Consider the following 17,519-nt stretch of genomic DNA (forward strand, 5'->3'; position numbering starts at 1 on the left):
ACTTCAGAGGTATTAGTTATGAGCTTGTCTTCTTAATTAAGGGATGGGTTCAATTAGAAATGTATTAAAATCACCACTAGCAACATGTTAAAAGAACAGTTGCCAAAAACAAATTAAACTGCTGTGTAAGGGAAAAACATTGTATCAAGAACAAAGCTTGGTGTAGAATGACAAACAAGTTACTGTGTTCCTAGACTTTAGCCTGGCTGGCTAGCCTGCCCATTAAATCATAATTGGGTGAACCCCTGTGTGGAAGAAGATGCCATTTGTGTATGAAAGCAAATCATAGTTGATCTTATATGACAGGGGTAGGCAACTAGATTCAGCAGCGGGACCATTTCTGTCGGAGCGGATGGTCGGAACATAATTAAAATAATTTGCACACTGCTAATTGACTACAACTAAGCCCAAAAAGAGGTTGTACATGAAAATAATAAACATTTTGTCCGCCTTGTGTTGACCCGTTCCATAACGTGCTCTGATACCAGATGGCCACATATTGGCCTTGATGACATAGTTAATAATGAGGTTGGGATGGGATATATTGGCCTTGATGACGTAGTTAATAATGAGGTTGGGATGGGATATCTTGGCCTTGATGACGTGGTTAATAATGAGGTTGGGATGGGAGATATTGGCCTTGATGACGTGGTTAATCATGAGGTTGGGATGGGATATATTGGCCTTGATGACATAGTTAATAATGAGGTTGGGATGGGATATATTGGCCTTGATGACGTGGTTAATAATGAGGTTGGGATGGGAGATATTGGCCTTGATGACGTGGTTAATCATGAGGTTGGGATGGGATATATTGGCCTTGATGACGTGGTTAATAATGAGGTTGGGATGGGATATATTGGCCTTGATGACGTGGTTAATCATGAGGTTGGGATGGGATATATTGGCCTTGATGACGTGGTTAATAATGAGGTTGGGATGGGATATATTGGCCTTGATGACGTGGTTAATCATGAGGTTGGGATGGGATATATTGGCCTTGATGACATAGTTAATCATGAGGTTGGGATGGGAGATATTGGCCTTGATGACATAGTTAATCATGAGGTTGGGATGGGATATATTGGCCTTGATGACATAGTTAATCATGAGGTTGGGATGGGAGATATTGGCCTTGATGACATAGTTAATCATGAGGTTGGGATGGGAGATATTGGCCTTGATGACGTGGTTAATCATGAGGTTGGGATGGGAGATATTGGCCTTGATGACATAGTTAATCATGAGGTTGGGATGGGAGATATTGGCCTTGATGACATAGTTAATAATGAGGTTGGGATGGGATATATTGGCCTTGATGACGTGGTTAATCATGAGGTTGGGATGGGAGATATTGGCCTTGATGACATAGTTAATCATGAGGTTGGGATGGGAGATATTGGCCTTGATGACATAGTTAATCATGAGGTTGGGATGGGAGATATTGGCCTTGATGACATAGTTAATCATGAGGTTGGGATGGGAGATATTGGCCTTGATGACATAGTTAATCATGAGGTTGGGATGGGATATATTGGCCTTGATGACATAGTTAATAATGAGGTTGGGATGGGATATATTGGCCATGATGACGTGGTTAATCATGAGGTTGGGATGGGAGATATTGGCCTTGATGACATAGTTAATCATGAGGTTGGGATGGGATATATTGGCCTTGATGACATAGTTAATCATGAGGTTGGGATGGGAGATATTGGCCTTGATGACATAGTTAATAATGAGGTTGGGATGGGATATATTGGCCATGATGACATACTTAATCATGATTGGGAATATATTCAGACCCCTTGACTTTTTAACATTTAGTTAATCATGAGGTTTATTATAAAATTTATGAAATACAACATTTTAATCATCAATTGGGATGGGATATATTGCCACTGACAAAAACAGGTTTTTAATGTTCTCACATTTGGGATAAAAAAAAATATATTATATTTTATTTACATAAGTTAATCAGACCCTTTGGGATGAGAGATATTGGCCTTCATCCTGGTTAATCATGAGGTTGGGATGGGATGTTTTGGCCTTGACTGGAGTCCACCGTGGTTAATCATGAGGTTGGGATGGGAGATATTGGCCTTGATCCCACAGTTAATCATGAGGTTGGGAGCAAATATTGGCCTTGATGACATAGTTAATCATGAGGTTGGGATGGGAGATTTGGCCTTGACAGACGTGGTTAATCAAATGATTTTGGGATGGGAGATATTGGTCCTTGATGACACAGTTAATCATGAGCTGGTTGGGATGGAGATATTGGCCTTGATGACAAGTTAATAATGAGGAGGTGATGGGATATAAAGTGCTCCAGAGTTCCTCTGTGGAGATGAGAGAACCTTCCAGAAGGGTTAATCATGAGGTTGGGATGGGAGATATTGGCCTTGAGTTTGACATAGGTTAATCATGAGGTTGGGATTGGAGATATTGGCCTGATGACATAGTTAATCATGTCTGGGATGGGAGATACCTGGCACCATTCCTGACATAGTTAATCATGGTGTTGGGATGGGAGATATTGGCCTTGATGACATAGTTAATCAGAGGTTGGGATGGGATATGACATCCAGTGGCCATGATAACAATAGTGTTAATCATGAGGTTGGGATGGGGGGATCGAAGGTGGTGATTGATATTGGCCATGATGACATAGTTAATCATGAGGTTGGGATGGGATATATTGGCCTTGATTGACTAGTTAATCATGGGTTGGGATGGGAGTTTGGCCTTGATGACATAGTTAATCAGTTTTGAGGTTGGGATGGGAGATATTGGCCTTCCTCGTGGTTAATCATGAGGTTGGGATGGGAGAACGCAGTGGCCTTGTTTGGGTGTAGGGTTAATCATGAGCCTGGGATGAGATATTGGCCTTGATGACATAGTTAATAATGATGGTTGGGATGGGATATATTGGCCTTGAAGCCAGTGGTTAATCATGAGGTTGGGATGGGAGATATTGGCCTTGATGACATAGTTAATCATGAGGTTGGGATGGAGATATTGGGTTTAATGACAGGCAGTTAATCATGAGGTTGGGATGGGAGATGATTGGCCTTGATGACATAGTTAATCATGAGGTTGGGATGGGATATATTGGCCTTGATGACATAGTTAATCATGAGGTTGGGATGGGAGATATTGGCAGTCCTTCCCTTGATGACATAGTTAATCATGAGGTTGGGATGGGATATGATTGTCTGCAGACATGATAACATACCTGTTAATCATGAGGTTGGGAAGGGAGATATTGGCCATGATGACATAGTTAATGATAGGTTGGGATGGGAGATGACAGGCCATGTGACATACTGTACAGTGAGAAAATAGGAGAGCTTGACTTTTTCCACATTTTGCTACCAGTTACAGGTTTATTATAAAATTTATGAAATACAACATTTTCATCATCAAGCTACACACAACAACCCATACTGACACTGCAAAAGGAGGATCTTTTAGAAATGTTCTCACATTTCTATATAAAAAGGATGAGATATATATTTTTATTTACAGTGCGTATTCAGACCCTTTGCTATGAGACTTGAAATTGAGCTCAGGTGCATCCTGTTTCCATTGATCATTTGAGATGTTTTACAACTTGACTGGAGTCCACCTGTGGTAAATTCAATTGGTTGGACATGATTTGGAAAGGGACACCTGTCTATATAAAGGTCCCACAGTTGGCAGTGTTTTTGTCAGAAGCAAAAACCAAGCCTTGAGGTTGAAGGAATTATCCAGCGCTCAGACAGGATGTGTTGATGGCACAGACCTGAGGGAAGGGTCTCCAAAACATTTCTGCAGCATTGAAGGAGAACAGGGTGGCCTCCAGGTTGTTGGGCGCCCGGCCAAATGGATTTCATCTGGAGAGGGGAGAAAGTCAGAGCATAGGGTCAGGGAGGTGACCAAAAAAATGATGGTCACCCTGAAAGTGCTCAGAGTTCCTCTGTGGAGATGAGAGAACCTTCCAGAAGGACAAGCAGGGGGTAGGGTGGCCCCTCCTCAGGAGGGAAAGGCAGGTGGCAAAGAGCAGCTAGGGTTAGAGGCAGATGCTTGGAAAAGTGGCACCTAAAGTGACTCAGCAGCAGAAACAGATTGAACACTTTGGCCTGAATGCCAAGTGTCATGTCTGGAGGAAACCTGGCACCATTCCTACTGTGAAGCATGGTGGTGGCAGCATCATGCTGTGGAGATGCTTTTCAGCGGCAGGGACTGGGAGACTAGTCAGGATCCAAGGAAAGATGAACGGAGCAAAGTACAGAGAGATCCTTTATGAAAACCTGCTCCAGAAAGCTCAGGATCTCAGACTGGGGCAAAAGTTCACCTTCCAACAGGACAACGACCCTAAGCAAACAGACAAGACAACGCAGGAGTTGCTTCAGGACAAGTCTCTGAATGTGTGTGCCAAGCTTGTAGTGTCATACCCAAAAAGGCTATAATCGCTGCCAAAGGTGTTTCAACAAAGTACTGAGTAAAGGGTCTGAATACTTATTTAAATGGGTATTTCTACAAACTAGTTTTTGCTTTGTCATTATGGGGTATTGTGTGTAGATTGACGATCAATTTTTTTTCTCCTATGAATCAATTTTAGAATAAAGCTGTAATGTAACAAAATTTGGAAAAAGTCAAGGGGTCTGAATACTTTCCGAATGCACTGTGCATAGTTATGAGATTGGGATGAAAGATATTAGCCTTGATGACATACAGTACCAGTCAAAAGTTTGGACACACCTACTCATTCAAGGATTTGTACTATTTTCTACATTGTAGAATAATAGTGAAGACATCAACACTATGAAATAACACATGGAATCATGTAGTAAACAAAAAAAGTGTAAAACAAATCAACATATATTTTATATTCTTCAAAGTAGCCACCCTTTCCTTGATGACAGCTTGTCACATTCTTGGCATTCTCTCAACCAGCTTCACCTGGAATGCTTGTCCAACAGTCTTGAAGGAGTTCCCACATATGCTGAGCACTTGTTGGCTGCTTTTCCTTCACTCTGCGTTCCCATTCATCCCAAACTAATTAAACTCCATTGAGATCGGGTGATTGTGGAGGCCAAGGTCATCTGATGCAGCACTCCATCACTCTCCTTGTTCAAATAGCCCTTACGCAGCCTGGAGATGTGTTGGGCTATTGTCCTACTGACAAATAAATGATAGTCCCAATAAGTGAAAACCAGATGGGATGGTGTATCGCTGCAGAATGCTGAGGTAGCCATGCCGGTTAAGTGTGCTATGAATTCTAAATACATCACTGACAGTGTCACCAGCAAAAGCACCCCCATCCGTCACACCTCCCCACTTCACGGTGGGAACCACACATGCGGAGATCATCCATTCACCTGTTCTGCGTCTCACAAAGACACGGCGGTTGGAGCCAAAAATCTCAAATTTGGACTCATCTGACCAAACGACAGATTTCCAAGGTCTAATGTCCATTGCTCATATTTCTTGGCCCAAGCAAGTCTCTTCTTATTGGTGTCCTTTAGTAGTGGTTTCTTTGCATCAATTCAACCATGAAGGACTGATTCACGCAGTCTCCTCTGAACAGTTGATGTTGAGATGTGTTTCTTACTTGAAGTCTGTGAAACATTTACTTGGGCTGCAATCCGAGGTGCAGTTACTGTAACTAATGACCTTAACCTCTACAGTAGAGGGAACTCTGGGTCTTCCTTTCCTGTGGCGGTCCTCATGAGAGCCAGTTTCATCATAGTGCTTGATGGTTTTTGCAGCTGAACTTTCAAAGTTCTTACATTTTCCAGATTGACTGATCTTCATGTCTTAAAGTAATGATGCACTGTCGTTCCTATTTGCTTATTTGAGCTGTTCTTGCCATAATATGGACTTGGTATTGTACCAAATAGGGCTATCTTCTGTATACCACCACTACCTTGTCACAGCACAACTGATTGGCTCAAGCACATTACGAAGGACAGAAATTCCACAAATGAACTTTTAACAAGGCACACCTGTTAATTGAAATGCATTCTAGATGATTACCTCATGAAGCTGGTTGAGAGAATGCCAAGAGTGTGCAAAGCTGTCGTCAAGGTAATAAACATTAAAAACACATGTTTTATTTCACCTTTATTTAACCAGGTAGACTAGTTGAGAAAAAGTTCTCATTTACAACAGCGACCTGGCGGGTGGGTACTTTGAAGAAATGCAAATATAAAATATATTCTGATTTAACACTTTTTTGGTTACTACATGATTCCATGTGTGTTATTTCATAGTTTTGATGTCTTCACTATTATTCTACAATGTAGAAAATGGGCGTGTCCAAACGTCTGACTGGTACTGTACTTAGTTAATCATGGTTGGGACAGGAGATATTGGCCTTGATGACACAGGTCATCTGTCCCATGCATGATCTCAGCTGAGGTGGAGGCTTACAGCCCGAAATAAATACACAGGTGGATCGACAGTCAGGACACACAGAAATAATTGATTTAATGGAACAAATTGTGTATATTCGGTACAACAGCACCCTCTAGTGTTGACTCATTAACATGTAGTTTCTAGTCTATTATCTAGTTATGCCCTCGTGGCTAGCTTGACACAAAACAGCATCCTTGATGAGACACAGCAAATAAACACAAACTCAATTCAATTTAGTTATCACAGAAATCTCTTGAAAACGTCTCACAGTGCTATCAATATATACAGCGCAAAAAAAAAGCTCTTCGTGCACTAGCTGCTATTGCAGAATGGTAAAATGATTCACATTCTGACCCCCACTACAAGAAGTCCTCTTTATCTGGTTGATCTCTTCGATCCTTCACCCAGTCAGTAAAGAGATGACAGGAAAGAGAGGGACCGATGACCCGGACACTGAGCTCCTTCTGCACGTACAGAACGTCTTCATAGTGGTTGTTCGCCTCGGCACAGAGTTGCAGCAGCCTCTTTCTCTCACGCAGGTCCTGCCTTCTGTAGTCTATCGTGTGGATTCTCAGGGTTGACTGCCACACAGCGACCAAATCAGTCAGCTCTGATATGGTCAGTTGGACTTCAGAGAGACCCTTGCTGTCGCGGCGTCCTCTCAGCGATATCAGAGTCAGGTCGGCCGCGTCATTGTCAACGAACACAGCTGACACACCGTGGTTCCTAAAACATTGGTCAAACGGGTCTTTAGAAAATCTCTGAATGTAAAGAAATATGTTTGTGTCCACCCACGTGGACTCCTCTTCCATGTCAACATCACCACCTGAGCCGACCTTGGAAGTTCCTGCTGCCACTGGGCTTGACAGAGATTGATCAGAGCTTGATGGAGCGATGTACTTCTCTAATGTGTGACTGCTGCTGATGACCTTGGATTCCCCACTTCCTGATGCCATGGAGCTCAGAGATTGATCAGAGCTTGATGGAGCTGCCCTGCGGTGCTTTTCCAAGGATTGATTTATTGTAGAAGCCCCACTCCCTCCTGCCACAGAGCTTGACAGAGAATGATCAGCGCTTGATGGAGCTGCCCCGTTCTTCTTCTCCCAGGTGTAACAGCTGACCCGGAAGTCCACCTCAGCACCATCCCCAGATCTGACCCTGGAAGACCTACTCTCTGCTACCACAGAGCTCAGGGAATGATCATGGCTTGATGGAGATGGAGCTCTGTGCTTTTCCCAGGCATGACTGCTGCTGACCTGGGATACCCCATTCCCTGCTGCCACTGAGGTCAGGGAGTAACCAGAGCTAGATGGAGCCCTGTGCTCCTCCCCTGGGTAACTGCTGCTGACCTGGGATACCCCATTCCCTGCTGCCACTGAGGTCAGGGAGTAAGCAGAGCTCGATGGAGCCCTGTGCTCCTCCCCTGGGTGACTGCTGCTGCTGGCAGTGGCCCGCTGGAGCAGGTCCTCTCTCAGGTCCCTGATGGCAGAGAAGGGTCCCTCCACTGAAGCTTTACCCTCCTGGCTGGGTAGAAGGCAGATCCTCACTGATCTGTGAGCAGACTGCAAGCTTTGGATCACGTTCTCCTGCTGTTCCTCGTCACCGCAGACTGACAGGTCCACTTCAGCGTTCACGTAGAACAACACCTATGGCATGATGAATATAGGACCAGTCAGTATGTTACTGGACTGTGTGCTACTGTTCCTTCCATGCAGGAATAGAAACATCTACGGTGTTGATTTACTGTTGATTGATCTGATTGCTGGACTGTACTCACGTCTTGGGTGAATCTGAATACAGTGATCGGGTAGTCTTGAGGGAACTCCTTGTCGCACATTATCTGCTTTCTGATGACCATCTCAGCATCTGTTACAATACATTTTTTGTTATGGTCTATAGGCATATATGTAACAAAACTACATCCCAGCTAAGAACACTTTTGTTACAGTATTTCTGTTACCTCTGGTGTTTTCAAATGTAACAAAAGCCACCCCCTTGAAGCTGGTCGGGTACTTGATGTTTTCTACATCTCCTCCGTGGCTTCTGGAGCTCTGGAAGTGAATAACCAGTTTGTCTGCCATGCGGCTGCTGGACAGTGTGTCTGGTACACCAGAGACCACGACTGTCCTGTTCTCCTCTGAGAGGTTCATCACCTAGAATGAATGGTATGCAAATAAACCATGGTCATGTGGAGGTTTAGCCTATCTAAAAGATACCAATAATTCAGATTGTAAAACGTTAAAATCTCGTTAAAATGTATTATCTCTGAACTGATCTCTTATAATGCTGTGGATGTTAAAACAAATAACCAACAACTCTTGAATGATTTTAAGGGTGTGTTCATAAATTTACTCTGGAGTGTCTGATTGGGTGTTCATAAATTCACTCTGGAGTGTCTGATTGGGTGTTCATAAATTCACTCTGGAGTGTCTGATTGGCCTCTGGGCGTTCGTAAATTCACTCTGGAGTGTCTGATTGGCCTCTGGGCGTTCGTAAATTCACTCTGGAGTGTCTGAGTGGCCTCTGGGCGTTCGTAAAGTCAAAGTGTTTCGCTCTAGCGCGTTTAGAGCCACACTGGACGCGCTGGTCAGGAGTTGGGTTGATCCGAGCGTTCTGACCACACAACGGTAGTCACGCACCCAAGCTAACTGGCTAAAGTTAGCTAGTTTGTTAGCTACGTCCAGACAAGAATTAGGGAACGCCTCACTCTGACCATTTTACTCAAGCTAGCAGAGCTGGTTAGGCGGTTGTCATGTTATCTAGAGCGTTGGTGACTGTAACTAACTGTGCTGCTGGCAAAACTTTTTTTTGTTTTTGACGTTGACATCATATTTAACCGGTGGTGAGCGTTCGTTCTGGCACTCGGACGAGAGTGCTCTGAAATCGGAGTAGATAGCCAGAGTGAATTTACGAACGCACCCTAAATCATGCCATAACTTAGCAGAAAACTGGATCTATCATGCATGAAGTAGAACTTACCGGTTTCAGTTTAAACAACACCAATTTCAACTCAGAGCGAGATGTAGTATATGTCGACTGCCATTGACAATATGAAAACTAAACGCATTTACCTTGTTTCGGTTTCGATGTGTGAATCGGAGTAGAATGCCTGATCTAAGGTCAGTTTAGCATTTCTGCTTTATGGACTTCAGGCGGATACGCGGATGCTCGACCTGCGTCTACTCAATAATTATAGACATACTGATGCCGAGTTCAAAACAACTGGGATCTCTGAAAAATACGAGGTCAAATCATGAGGTCGGTGATCTTGTTTTAAACGCACTGAAGTCCCAGTTCCCAGTTGTTTTGATCGCTGCATGACAAGATAATTACAGGTCTCTCCGCCCAACGCGCCACTGCGGGCTGTCTAGCTCCCGCCTATCCGTTCTGTGGATTGGTGGATACGTAAGGATACGTAAGGATACGTAAACGCCTGAGCCAACTACGGCTACACACAGTCACCACCTCCGCACCAAGAATAACGTTTATTCAGTTGCGTTTGTTTAAGCTGTTTATCCCGCTTATACCACCGTTTTCAAAGAAAACAATACTAAGCACATATTTACCGCTAGAAATCAAATTGGTTTAGTTTATATTTTAATTTATATAAGCGAATTCATACTTTCTCATATGTTGGTTCCTAGAGACGCGACCCAGTCGTTCGTCCTTATGCTCCGTTGCCATTAACGTACTATAACACAATCACGACCTAGTCTGCAGACAGAATAACAGCAAAGTAACTTGTTAGCTGTTCTCAACTCATTAAGATACATCCATAACAATGAGCTGATAATGCCCGACACAGTTATACAAGTTTTCCTTCTAGTCAGGACACTCGTGAACACTGACTGTTACGAGATCGCATTGCATATAAAACACTACGCTTGAAGCTATCAAACCTGCCAATATGACAACTGAACAAATAAATAAATGTTACTGAAAACCGCTGGTCATACTAGAAACGTGTGGGAGGATTTGACATAACAGTACAGCGACCAGAGAAGTTCATGTTCATCACTCACCACGTTAGGTCAGATGCTCCAGTTGTTGGTTTAGCGTTCTGAAACTTTGTAGCAAAGTATGGTCAACATGTGTAAGCGCACATCTCCATACAAATGATATTTGCTTGATGCGCGAAACAATGAACATACGCCACCTACTGGAGGAAGACAGATTTTCCGCCGAGTTGAGCATCTGGGGTAGTGAAAAAGCATTAACAACAAGGCCACCAGTGGGCACTGTCGCTCCAATCTTGAAATTTGGTTCATACTGGCGGCACAAGAAACAAAAATATATCAGATTCTCCTTGTAGGATGACAACCACAATATTGAAGGTAGCGTTTCTCTGGGGCTTTTATATGTTACGTTGGATGATGATATCATATGGAGAACAAACCATGTTAAATTCAATGTTTATACAAGAACACAATTACTGTAGCTAATATGATAAATTATACAGGTAACTGCCAAAATAATTAAAACACTTTAAAGTAAACGAGGGATACAAAGTACATTGAAAGCTGGTGCTTCCACACAGGTGTGGTTTAATTAACATCCCATCATGCTAAAGTGGATAAAAATGCTAGTTAGGTCATTATTGTGGTAGCCATGGCTATGCCTCCTTAGGATGACAACACAAGTGGTCACGGAATAGTTTGATGAGTATGAAAAACGATCCAAACCATATGTCATGGCCGTCTGTCACCAGATAGCGACCAAATTGAACACTTATGGGAGATTCTGGAGAAGTGAACGAAACAGCATTTTCCACCATCAAACAAAACACCACATTTTGGAATAAGGGCGTTGCATCCCTCCGACAGTTCGACACTTGTATAATCTATGCCGAGGTGCATTGAAGCAGTTCTGGCTCACGGTGGCCCAACACCCTATGAAGACACTATGTCTTGTATGGTGGTAATGAAGCAAGCAGAAAGAATCTCATATTTGATCAAACGACAGGAGTGTTGTTGAAATGACCAAGCTCATCGTTTTGGTGTAAACATTTATTGGTTTCAAACAGAAATAAAAACATCTTGCACCAGCAGACTGGACATCTCTCCTGAATCCACCACCAACAACCATCTTAAATAGACATTTGTTTGGGTGTGATGGGGTTGGGGGTGTATTGTGAATAATGCACACTTTTCCAGTGACCCTTCTGATGGGATACGAACGGTAAAACGAACTAAACACGAGAGGAATTTGGCCTGGCCACCCTATATAGTGCACTACTTTTGACCAGGGCCCATAGGGACTAGGGTGCCATTTGATACATAACCAGGGAATGGGTGGACTGAACAGAGAGGGTTGGAGGAGGTTGGTGAGAAGGACATTCATTTTAGAATAGCTCAAATAGAATAAACCATCAATGAGATGCACCAAGGTTCTTCTCATCTTTTCCTTAAAAACGATAAACCACTATCAAAACAAACATTTCTCCCTTGTGCCAGTGCAAACATACCATTTACTGTGTAGAAAAGTGAGAATAATTTAGCTACCATATCAGTGATGATTCATTGTGAAAGAAATTGGTGGGTCAGAGTTTATACAAATGGAATTGGATGGGGTGTCTTTAGGGGTGTTGGGGAGAGGGATGGAGTGGCACCCGAGCCCAGTTAGAAGGCACCATTCTGTTGGGCTAAGTCCCAAATAGAACCCTATTCTCTAGATAGTGCACTACTTTAGACCAGGTCCCATAGGGCTCATAAGACCACAGCCCTATGGGACCTAAGTAGTGCACTATATAGGGAAATAAGGTGCCATTTGGGACACAACCTCGTTCTAGAAGACTAATCTTCTGTTGTAGTAGCACACCGACTGGCCAACGGGAGACTGACTCTACGGGCCGAATCCTAACTTGATATTATACGCCGGCACAACTCAGGCTTTCGTCTCAATCAACGGGACATTTTAAACTGAAATCTGGAGTTATCCGTTGCAGATCTCAAATCAGAATCCGGCCCAGAGAGACACTCTTGTCCAATGAGAGACACTTGGTATATTATCCTCTTGTAATGAATGAGTACCTCCCTGCTTTGGGTGTTCTGACTGCAGCTTTTAACAAACATAAAACAAAACAAAATAAAAACATGCTGCTTCCTTCACCATGTTCGGGCTGCAAATAAAATGACACTCTTGGAACTTCATTCCTGGTTTTCTGTTTTTCTGTCTTTGTGTTTCTACATTGGTATGTTGTCAGATCCTTTTTTTTTTTACACATTTTCATCTCAAAAAGTAGAGAACGTTCCAAAGGCATTAACACATTCCCAGAAAGCCTCTACAACTCAAGTGAAAAAGCTGTTAGATAATGCCAACCGAGTGATACTCCATCAGTCTGTCTTGTCAGTCCGGTGGGGAGTGGAGACTAGTGAGTGATGCTTGCAGAAGAGGGGTGTCTGATTGGTTGGCCGATGGCAGCAGTGGAGGTGGTGGTGGGGTGGAGGGGCCATGGCGAGGGCCCGTGACCGGCAGCCCCTCATAGTAGCCCGTGGGAGCCCCTAGAACAACCTCTCAGGGGCCCTAGTAACATATCACCCCACCCTGCTATTGAGAGGTGGTCCTCTCCAGGTTGGCTGGCTACAGCACCCCACCCTGCTTTTGAGAGCAAGTCCTCTCCAGGTTGGCTGGCTACAGCACCCCACCCTGCTATTGAGAGGTGGTCCTCTCCTGGTTGGCTGGCTACAGCACCCCACCCTGCTATTGAGAGGTGGTCCTCTCCTGGTTGGCTGGCTACAGCACCCCACCCTGCTATTGAGAGGTGGTCCTCTCCTGGTTGTGAAACTCATCAGAGTGTCTCTTGCTAGTTCTGAGTTTGAACGTGGTGGTAAGAAGGGGCCCAGGGCCGGCAGGGCCACTGTGTCTCAGCAAGGCGTTCTGAGCTGCGTACCTGGAGGGAAACACAGCCAGGATGGTGTAGGTGGACGCCAGGTCGTTATGGTTACTACTGGGGGGTTTGGAACAGGAAGTAGTGTCAGTGTTTGTGTCACCGTTGTTACCGTCCCCCCCAGCCCCACAGTGCTTCAGCAGGGTTTCACCAGACTGGTGTTGGTGCTGTTGGGTCTCAGACAACCACTTGATCATGGCCCCTCCTCTGTACAGTTCCCCCAGGAGAGAGTCTGCCTCCGTACGACTGATGCCCTCTGGTAGCTCCAGCACCTCCAGGACTCCACCGTTCACTGCACAGAGAGAGAATTGATTGATTCACCAGGTCAGTTATTGACAACATGATCTTTTACCACTTACTGCATGGAGACCAATGGAAGCTGTTCATCTCTAGTGGCAACAGGGATGACATTTAGTTTAGCTGTTTTTGGGGAGTAATTGTGGACCAATAAACACTACTAGAGTGATTTCAATATGGATAATTTTTCCTTCTAAAATACAATCTTGCTGTGTGGAATCCAATCCAGTATGTGAGAGAGTCATTATATTCCCAACACCTAGGTACACCAGCTCATTTATTTAGCCAGGTGTGAATTCTGCCTAGTCTATAAATTCTTCTTCTTACATGAACAAATACACTCCCGTATGGTCCTTCAGTGCACAGCAAGTGAGAATATATATGCACATTCAGTACCAGTCAAAAGTTTCTAACACACCTACTCATTCAAGGGTTTTTCTTTATTTTTTAAAACTATTTTCTACAATGTAGAATAATAGTGAAGACATCAAAACTATGAAACGCATATAGAATCATGTAGTTACCAAAAAAAAAAGTGTTAAACAAATCAAAATACATGTTATATTTGAGATACTTCAAAGTAGTCACCCTTTGCCTTGATGACAGCTTTGCACACTCTTGGCATTCTCTCAACCAGCTTCATGAGGTCGACACCTGGAATGCATTTCAATTAACAGGTGTGACTTGTTGAAAGTTAATTTGTGGAATTTTTTTCCTTCTTAATGCGTTTGAGCCAATCAGATTCGTTGTGACATGGTAGGGGTGGTATACAGAAGATAGCCCTATTTGGTAAAATACCAAGTTCATATTATGGCAAGAACAGCTCAAATAAGCAAAGAGCAACAACAATCCATCATTACGTTAAGACATGAAGGTCAGTCAATCAAGAAAATATTTGCTTGGTCCAAGAAACATGAGCTATGAACATTATCCAAACTTGAGATTTTTGGTCTTTGAGACGTAGAGTAGGTGAACAGATGATCTCCACATGCGTGGTTCCCACCATGAAGAAGGTAGTGTGATGGTGCTTTGCTGGTGACACTGTCTGTGATTGATTTAGAATTCAATGTACACTTAACCAGCATGGCTACGACAGCATTATACAGCGATACGCCATCCCATCTGAGTTTGTGATAAGTGGGACTACAATTTGTTTTTCTACAGGACAATGACCCAACACACCTCCAGGCTGTGTAAGATCTATTTGACCAAGAAGGAGATAGATGAGGCCTCCACAATCACCCAACCTCAACCCAATTGAGATGGTTTGGGATGAGTCAGACCGCAGAGTGAAGTAAAAGCAGCCAACAAGTGCTCAGCATATGTGGGAACACCTTCTAGACGGTTGGAAAAGCATTCCTCATGTAGCTGGTTGAGAGCATGCCAAGAGTGTGCAAAGCTGTCATCAAGGCAAAGGCTAGCTACTTAGAAGAATCTAAAAACCTATTTTGATTTGTTTAAACATGTTTTTGGTTACAACATGATTCAATGTGTTATTTCAGTTGATGTCTTTATTATTCTACAATATAGAAAATAGTAAAAATAAAGAAAAACCCTTGAATGAGTAGGTGTGTCCAAAACCTTTGACTGGTACTGTATATATATTCTTTAATTAGGTTGTTTATAAATATTATATTAGAAAAAAATATTGTTCTAAGACTCAAGTGTGATGATCAACAGGAATCCATACACAGACCATTATTATTTATACTCAAAAATAAATAAACGGGACTAAACAGGGTTACATAATCTAATCACACATACAGGGTTTTTTCTGGATCAAAACGGAGCTTAGGTGGTGGGTGTGGCTATGGGCTTGGCCAATGGTGCGGTCACCAACTTACATTTGAGGCTGTCCTATTGGCCGGAGTGACAAAATGTTGTTTAAAAGCTAATTTCCTGCAATTCAACACATTTTGCCAATGCTTCTGCTATCTGAGTGACAAACTAAATGAAAAACATGAGGGCCTCAAGCCATGACAAAACTCCCGAATGCATTATTAAAATGTTTTATCCTTGTCTCGCTTTTAATTAGGTTATTATTAGTTCTCAAAGACGATATTATTTTAAAATATATAGGTCCAGTATATGATCTATGTGCCTAATATCCGGTTTTAGTAGTTTGATGTGAAGCTGACAGCGTTTTAGCAACATGAAATCTTATAAAAATCTGATCACCCCCAGGGAGAATGGCACTTCCATTAAAAAAAAAAGTACATTCTCTGACGAGCACTTAGATATGGTCATTTTCATACTTTCATAGAATGTTTGGGAACTGACATTGAGTAAGGCATTTGTTAAAATTCTAGAACAATATATAGTGGGAAAGTGGCCGTGCGTTTGGACAATTAATAGACACTGCAGCAAATAAACCCCAATAAGAACGTGTCTGTCTTGTCCAGAACCAGACTCTACACAGACCGGTGCATCATAGCCAATCAAAGCTACAGTGGCATCTATGCAAATAAACCATTTTCCACATGGGCCTGTAATCATTCACTATGAACTGGACTGTGTGTTTACAGGCAGTAGGACCTGTCATCATTCACTATGAACTGGACTGTGTGTTTACAGGCAGTAGGACCTGTCATCATTCACTATGAACTGGACTGTGTGTTTACAGGCAGTAGGGCCTGTCATCATTCACTATGAACTGGACTGTGTTTACAGGCAGTAGGACCTGTCATCATTCACTATGAACTGGACTGTGTTTACAGGCAGTAGGACCTGTCATCATTCACTATGACTGGACTGTGTTTACAGGCAGTAGGACCTGTCATCATTCCCTATGAACTGGACTGTGTGTTTACAGGCAGTAGGACCTGTCATCATTCACTATGAACTGGACTGTGTGTTTACAGGCAGTAGGACCTGTCATCATTCACTATGAACTGGACTGTGTTTACAGGCAGTAGGACCTGTCATCATTCACTATGAACTGGACTGTGTTTACAGGCAGTAGGACCTGTCATCATTCACTATGAACTGGACTGTGTTTACAGGCAGTAGGACCTGTCATCATTCACTATGAACTGGACTGTGTGTTTACAGGCAGTAGGACCTGTCATCATTCACTATGAACTGGACTGTGTTTACAGGCAGTAGGACCTGTCATCATTCACTATGAACTGGACTGTGTTTACAGGCAGTAGGACCTGTCATCATTCACTATGAACTGGACTGTGTGTTTACAGGCAGTAGGACCTGTCATCATTCACTATGAACTGGACTGTGTGTTTACAGGCAGTAGGACCTGTCATCATTCACTATGAACTGGACTGTGTGTTTACAGGCAGTAGGACCTGTCATCATTCACTATGAACTGGACTGTGTTTACAGGCAGTAGGACCTGTCATCATTCACTATGAACTGGACTGTGTGTTTACAGGCAGTAGGACCTGTCATCATTCACTATGAACTGGACTGTGTGTTTACAGGCAGTAGGACCTGTCATCATTCACTATGAACTGGACTGTGTGTTTACAGGCAGTAGGACCTGTCATCATTCACTATGAACTGGACTGTGTGTTTACAGGCAGTAGCAACAGTGCGACTTCAGATCATTAGAAAGCATTTGCCAAAAGCCACAGAATACACCTGAATGGATACATGCCAATATGTAAATGGGGCGGCAGGGTAGCCTAGTGGTTAGTATAACTAGCGGCAGGGTAGCCTAGTGGTTAGTATAACTAGTATAACTAGCGGCAGGGTAGCCTAGTGGTTAGTATAACTAGTATAACTAGCGGCAGGGTAGCCTAGTGGTTAGTATAACTAGTATAACTAGCGGCAGGGTAGCCTAGTGGTTAGTATAACTAGCGGCAGGGTAGCCTAGTGGTTAGTATAACTAGCGGCAGGGTAGCCTAGTGGTTAGTATAACTAGCGGCAGGGTAGCCTAGTGGTTAGTATAACTAGCGGCAGGGTAGCCTAGTGG

The 17,519-nt window shown here is 43.2% G+C and overlaps 2 protein-coding genes across 5 annotated transcripts in view; both read right to left on the bottom strand.

Annotated features, from left to right (window-relative positions):
• Positions 1 to 6,452: 6,452 nt before the first annotated feature.
• On the bottom strand, positions 6,453 to 10,535 carry LOC118380745 (uncharacterized). 4 transcript variants are annotated; one of them, XM_052517558.1, is made up of 5 exons: positions 9,477 to 9,794; positions 8,366 to 8,558; positions 8,183 to 8,271; positions 7,755 to 8,051; positions 6,453 to 7,661 (listed from the first exon to the last, which is right to left on the bottom strand). In XM_052517558.1, the coding sequence occupies exons 2-5, from the start codon at positions 8,553 to 8,555 to the stop codon at positions 6,765 to 6,767; spliced, it is 1,473 nt and encodes a 490-aa protein (XP_052373518.1). In that variant the 5' UTR covers positions 8,556 to 8,558; positions 9,477 to 9,794; the 3' UTR covers positions 6,453 to 6,764. The 4 variants fall into 4 exon arrangements, with proteins under 4 accessions (XP_052373518.1, XP_052373517.1, XP_035623615.2 ...); XM_052517557.1 differs by lacking the exon at positions 9,477 to 9,794 and adding an exon at positions 10,428 to 10,535 and having other exon boundaries at positions 6,453 to 8,051; XM_035767722.2 differs by having other exon boundaries at positions 6,453 to 8,051; positions 9,385 to 9,794.
• An 861-nt stretch (positions 10,536 to 11,396) lies between these two features.
• Positions 11,397 to 17,519, bottom strand: part of LOC118380744 (R3H domain-containing protein 1-like) — a 68,076-nt gene continuing 61,953 nt past the window's right edge. Inside the window, exon 26 of the mRNA XM_052517561.1 lies at positions 11,397 to 13,607. Within this exon, the coding sequence (XP_052373521.1) occupies positions 13,156 to 13,607 (452 nt within the window). The 3' untranslated portion in view covers positions 11,397 to 13,155. The remainder of the gene's footprint in view (positions 13,608 to 17,519) is intronic.

This window comes from Oncorhynchus keta, unplaced genomic scaffold (genome assembly GCF_023373465.1).
Source record: "Oncorhynchus keta strain PuntledgeMale-10-30-2019 unplaced genomic scaffold, Oket_V2 Un_scaffold_8454_pilon_pilon, whole genome shotgun sequence".
Classification (NCBI taxonomy): Eukaryota; Metazoa; Chordata; class Actinopteri; order Salmoniformes; family Salmonidae; genus Oncorhynchus; species Oncorhynchus keta.

Coding starts and splice junctions, on each gene's coding strand:
- LOC118380745 (XM_052517557.1), bottom strand. CDS start 8,555: ATGAACCTCTCAGAGGAGAACAGGACAGTCGTGGTCTCTGGTGTACCA. Junction 8,272..8,365: donor TACATTTGAAAACACCAGAG/GTAACAGAAATA, acceptor GTATTGTAACAG/ATGCTGAGATGGTCATCAGA. Junction 8,052..8,182: donor TATTCAGATTCACCCAAGAC/GTGAGTACAGTC, acceptor ATCATGCCATAG/GTGTTGTTCTACGTGAACGC.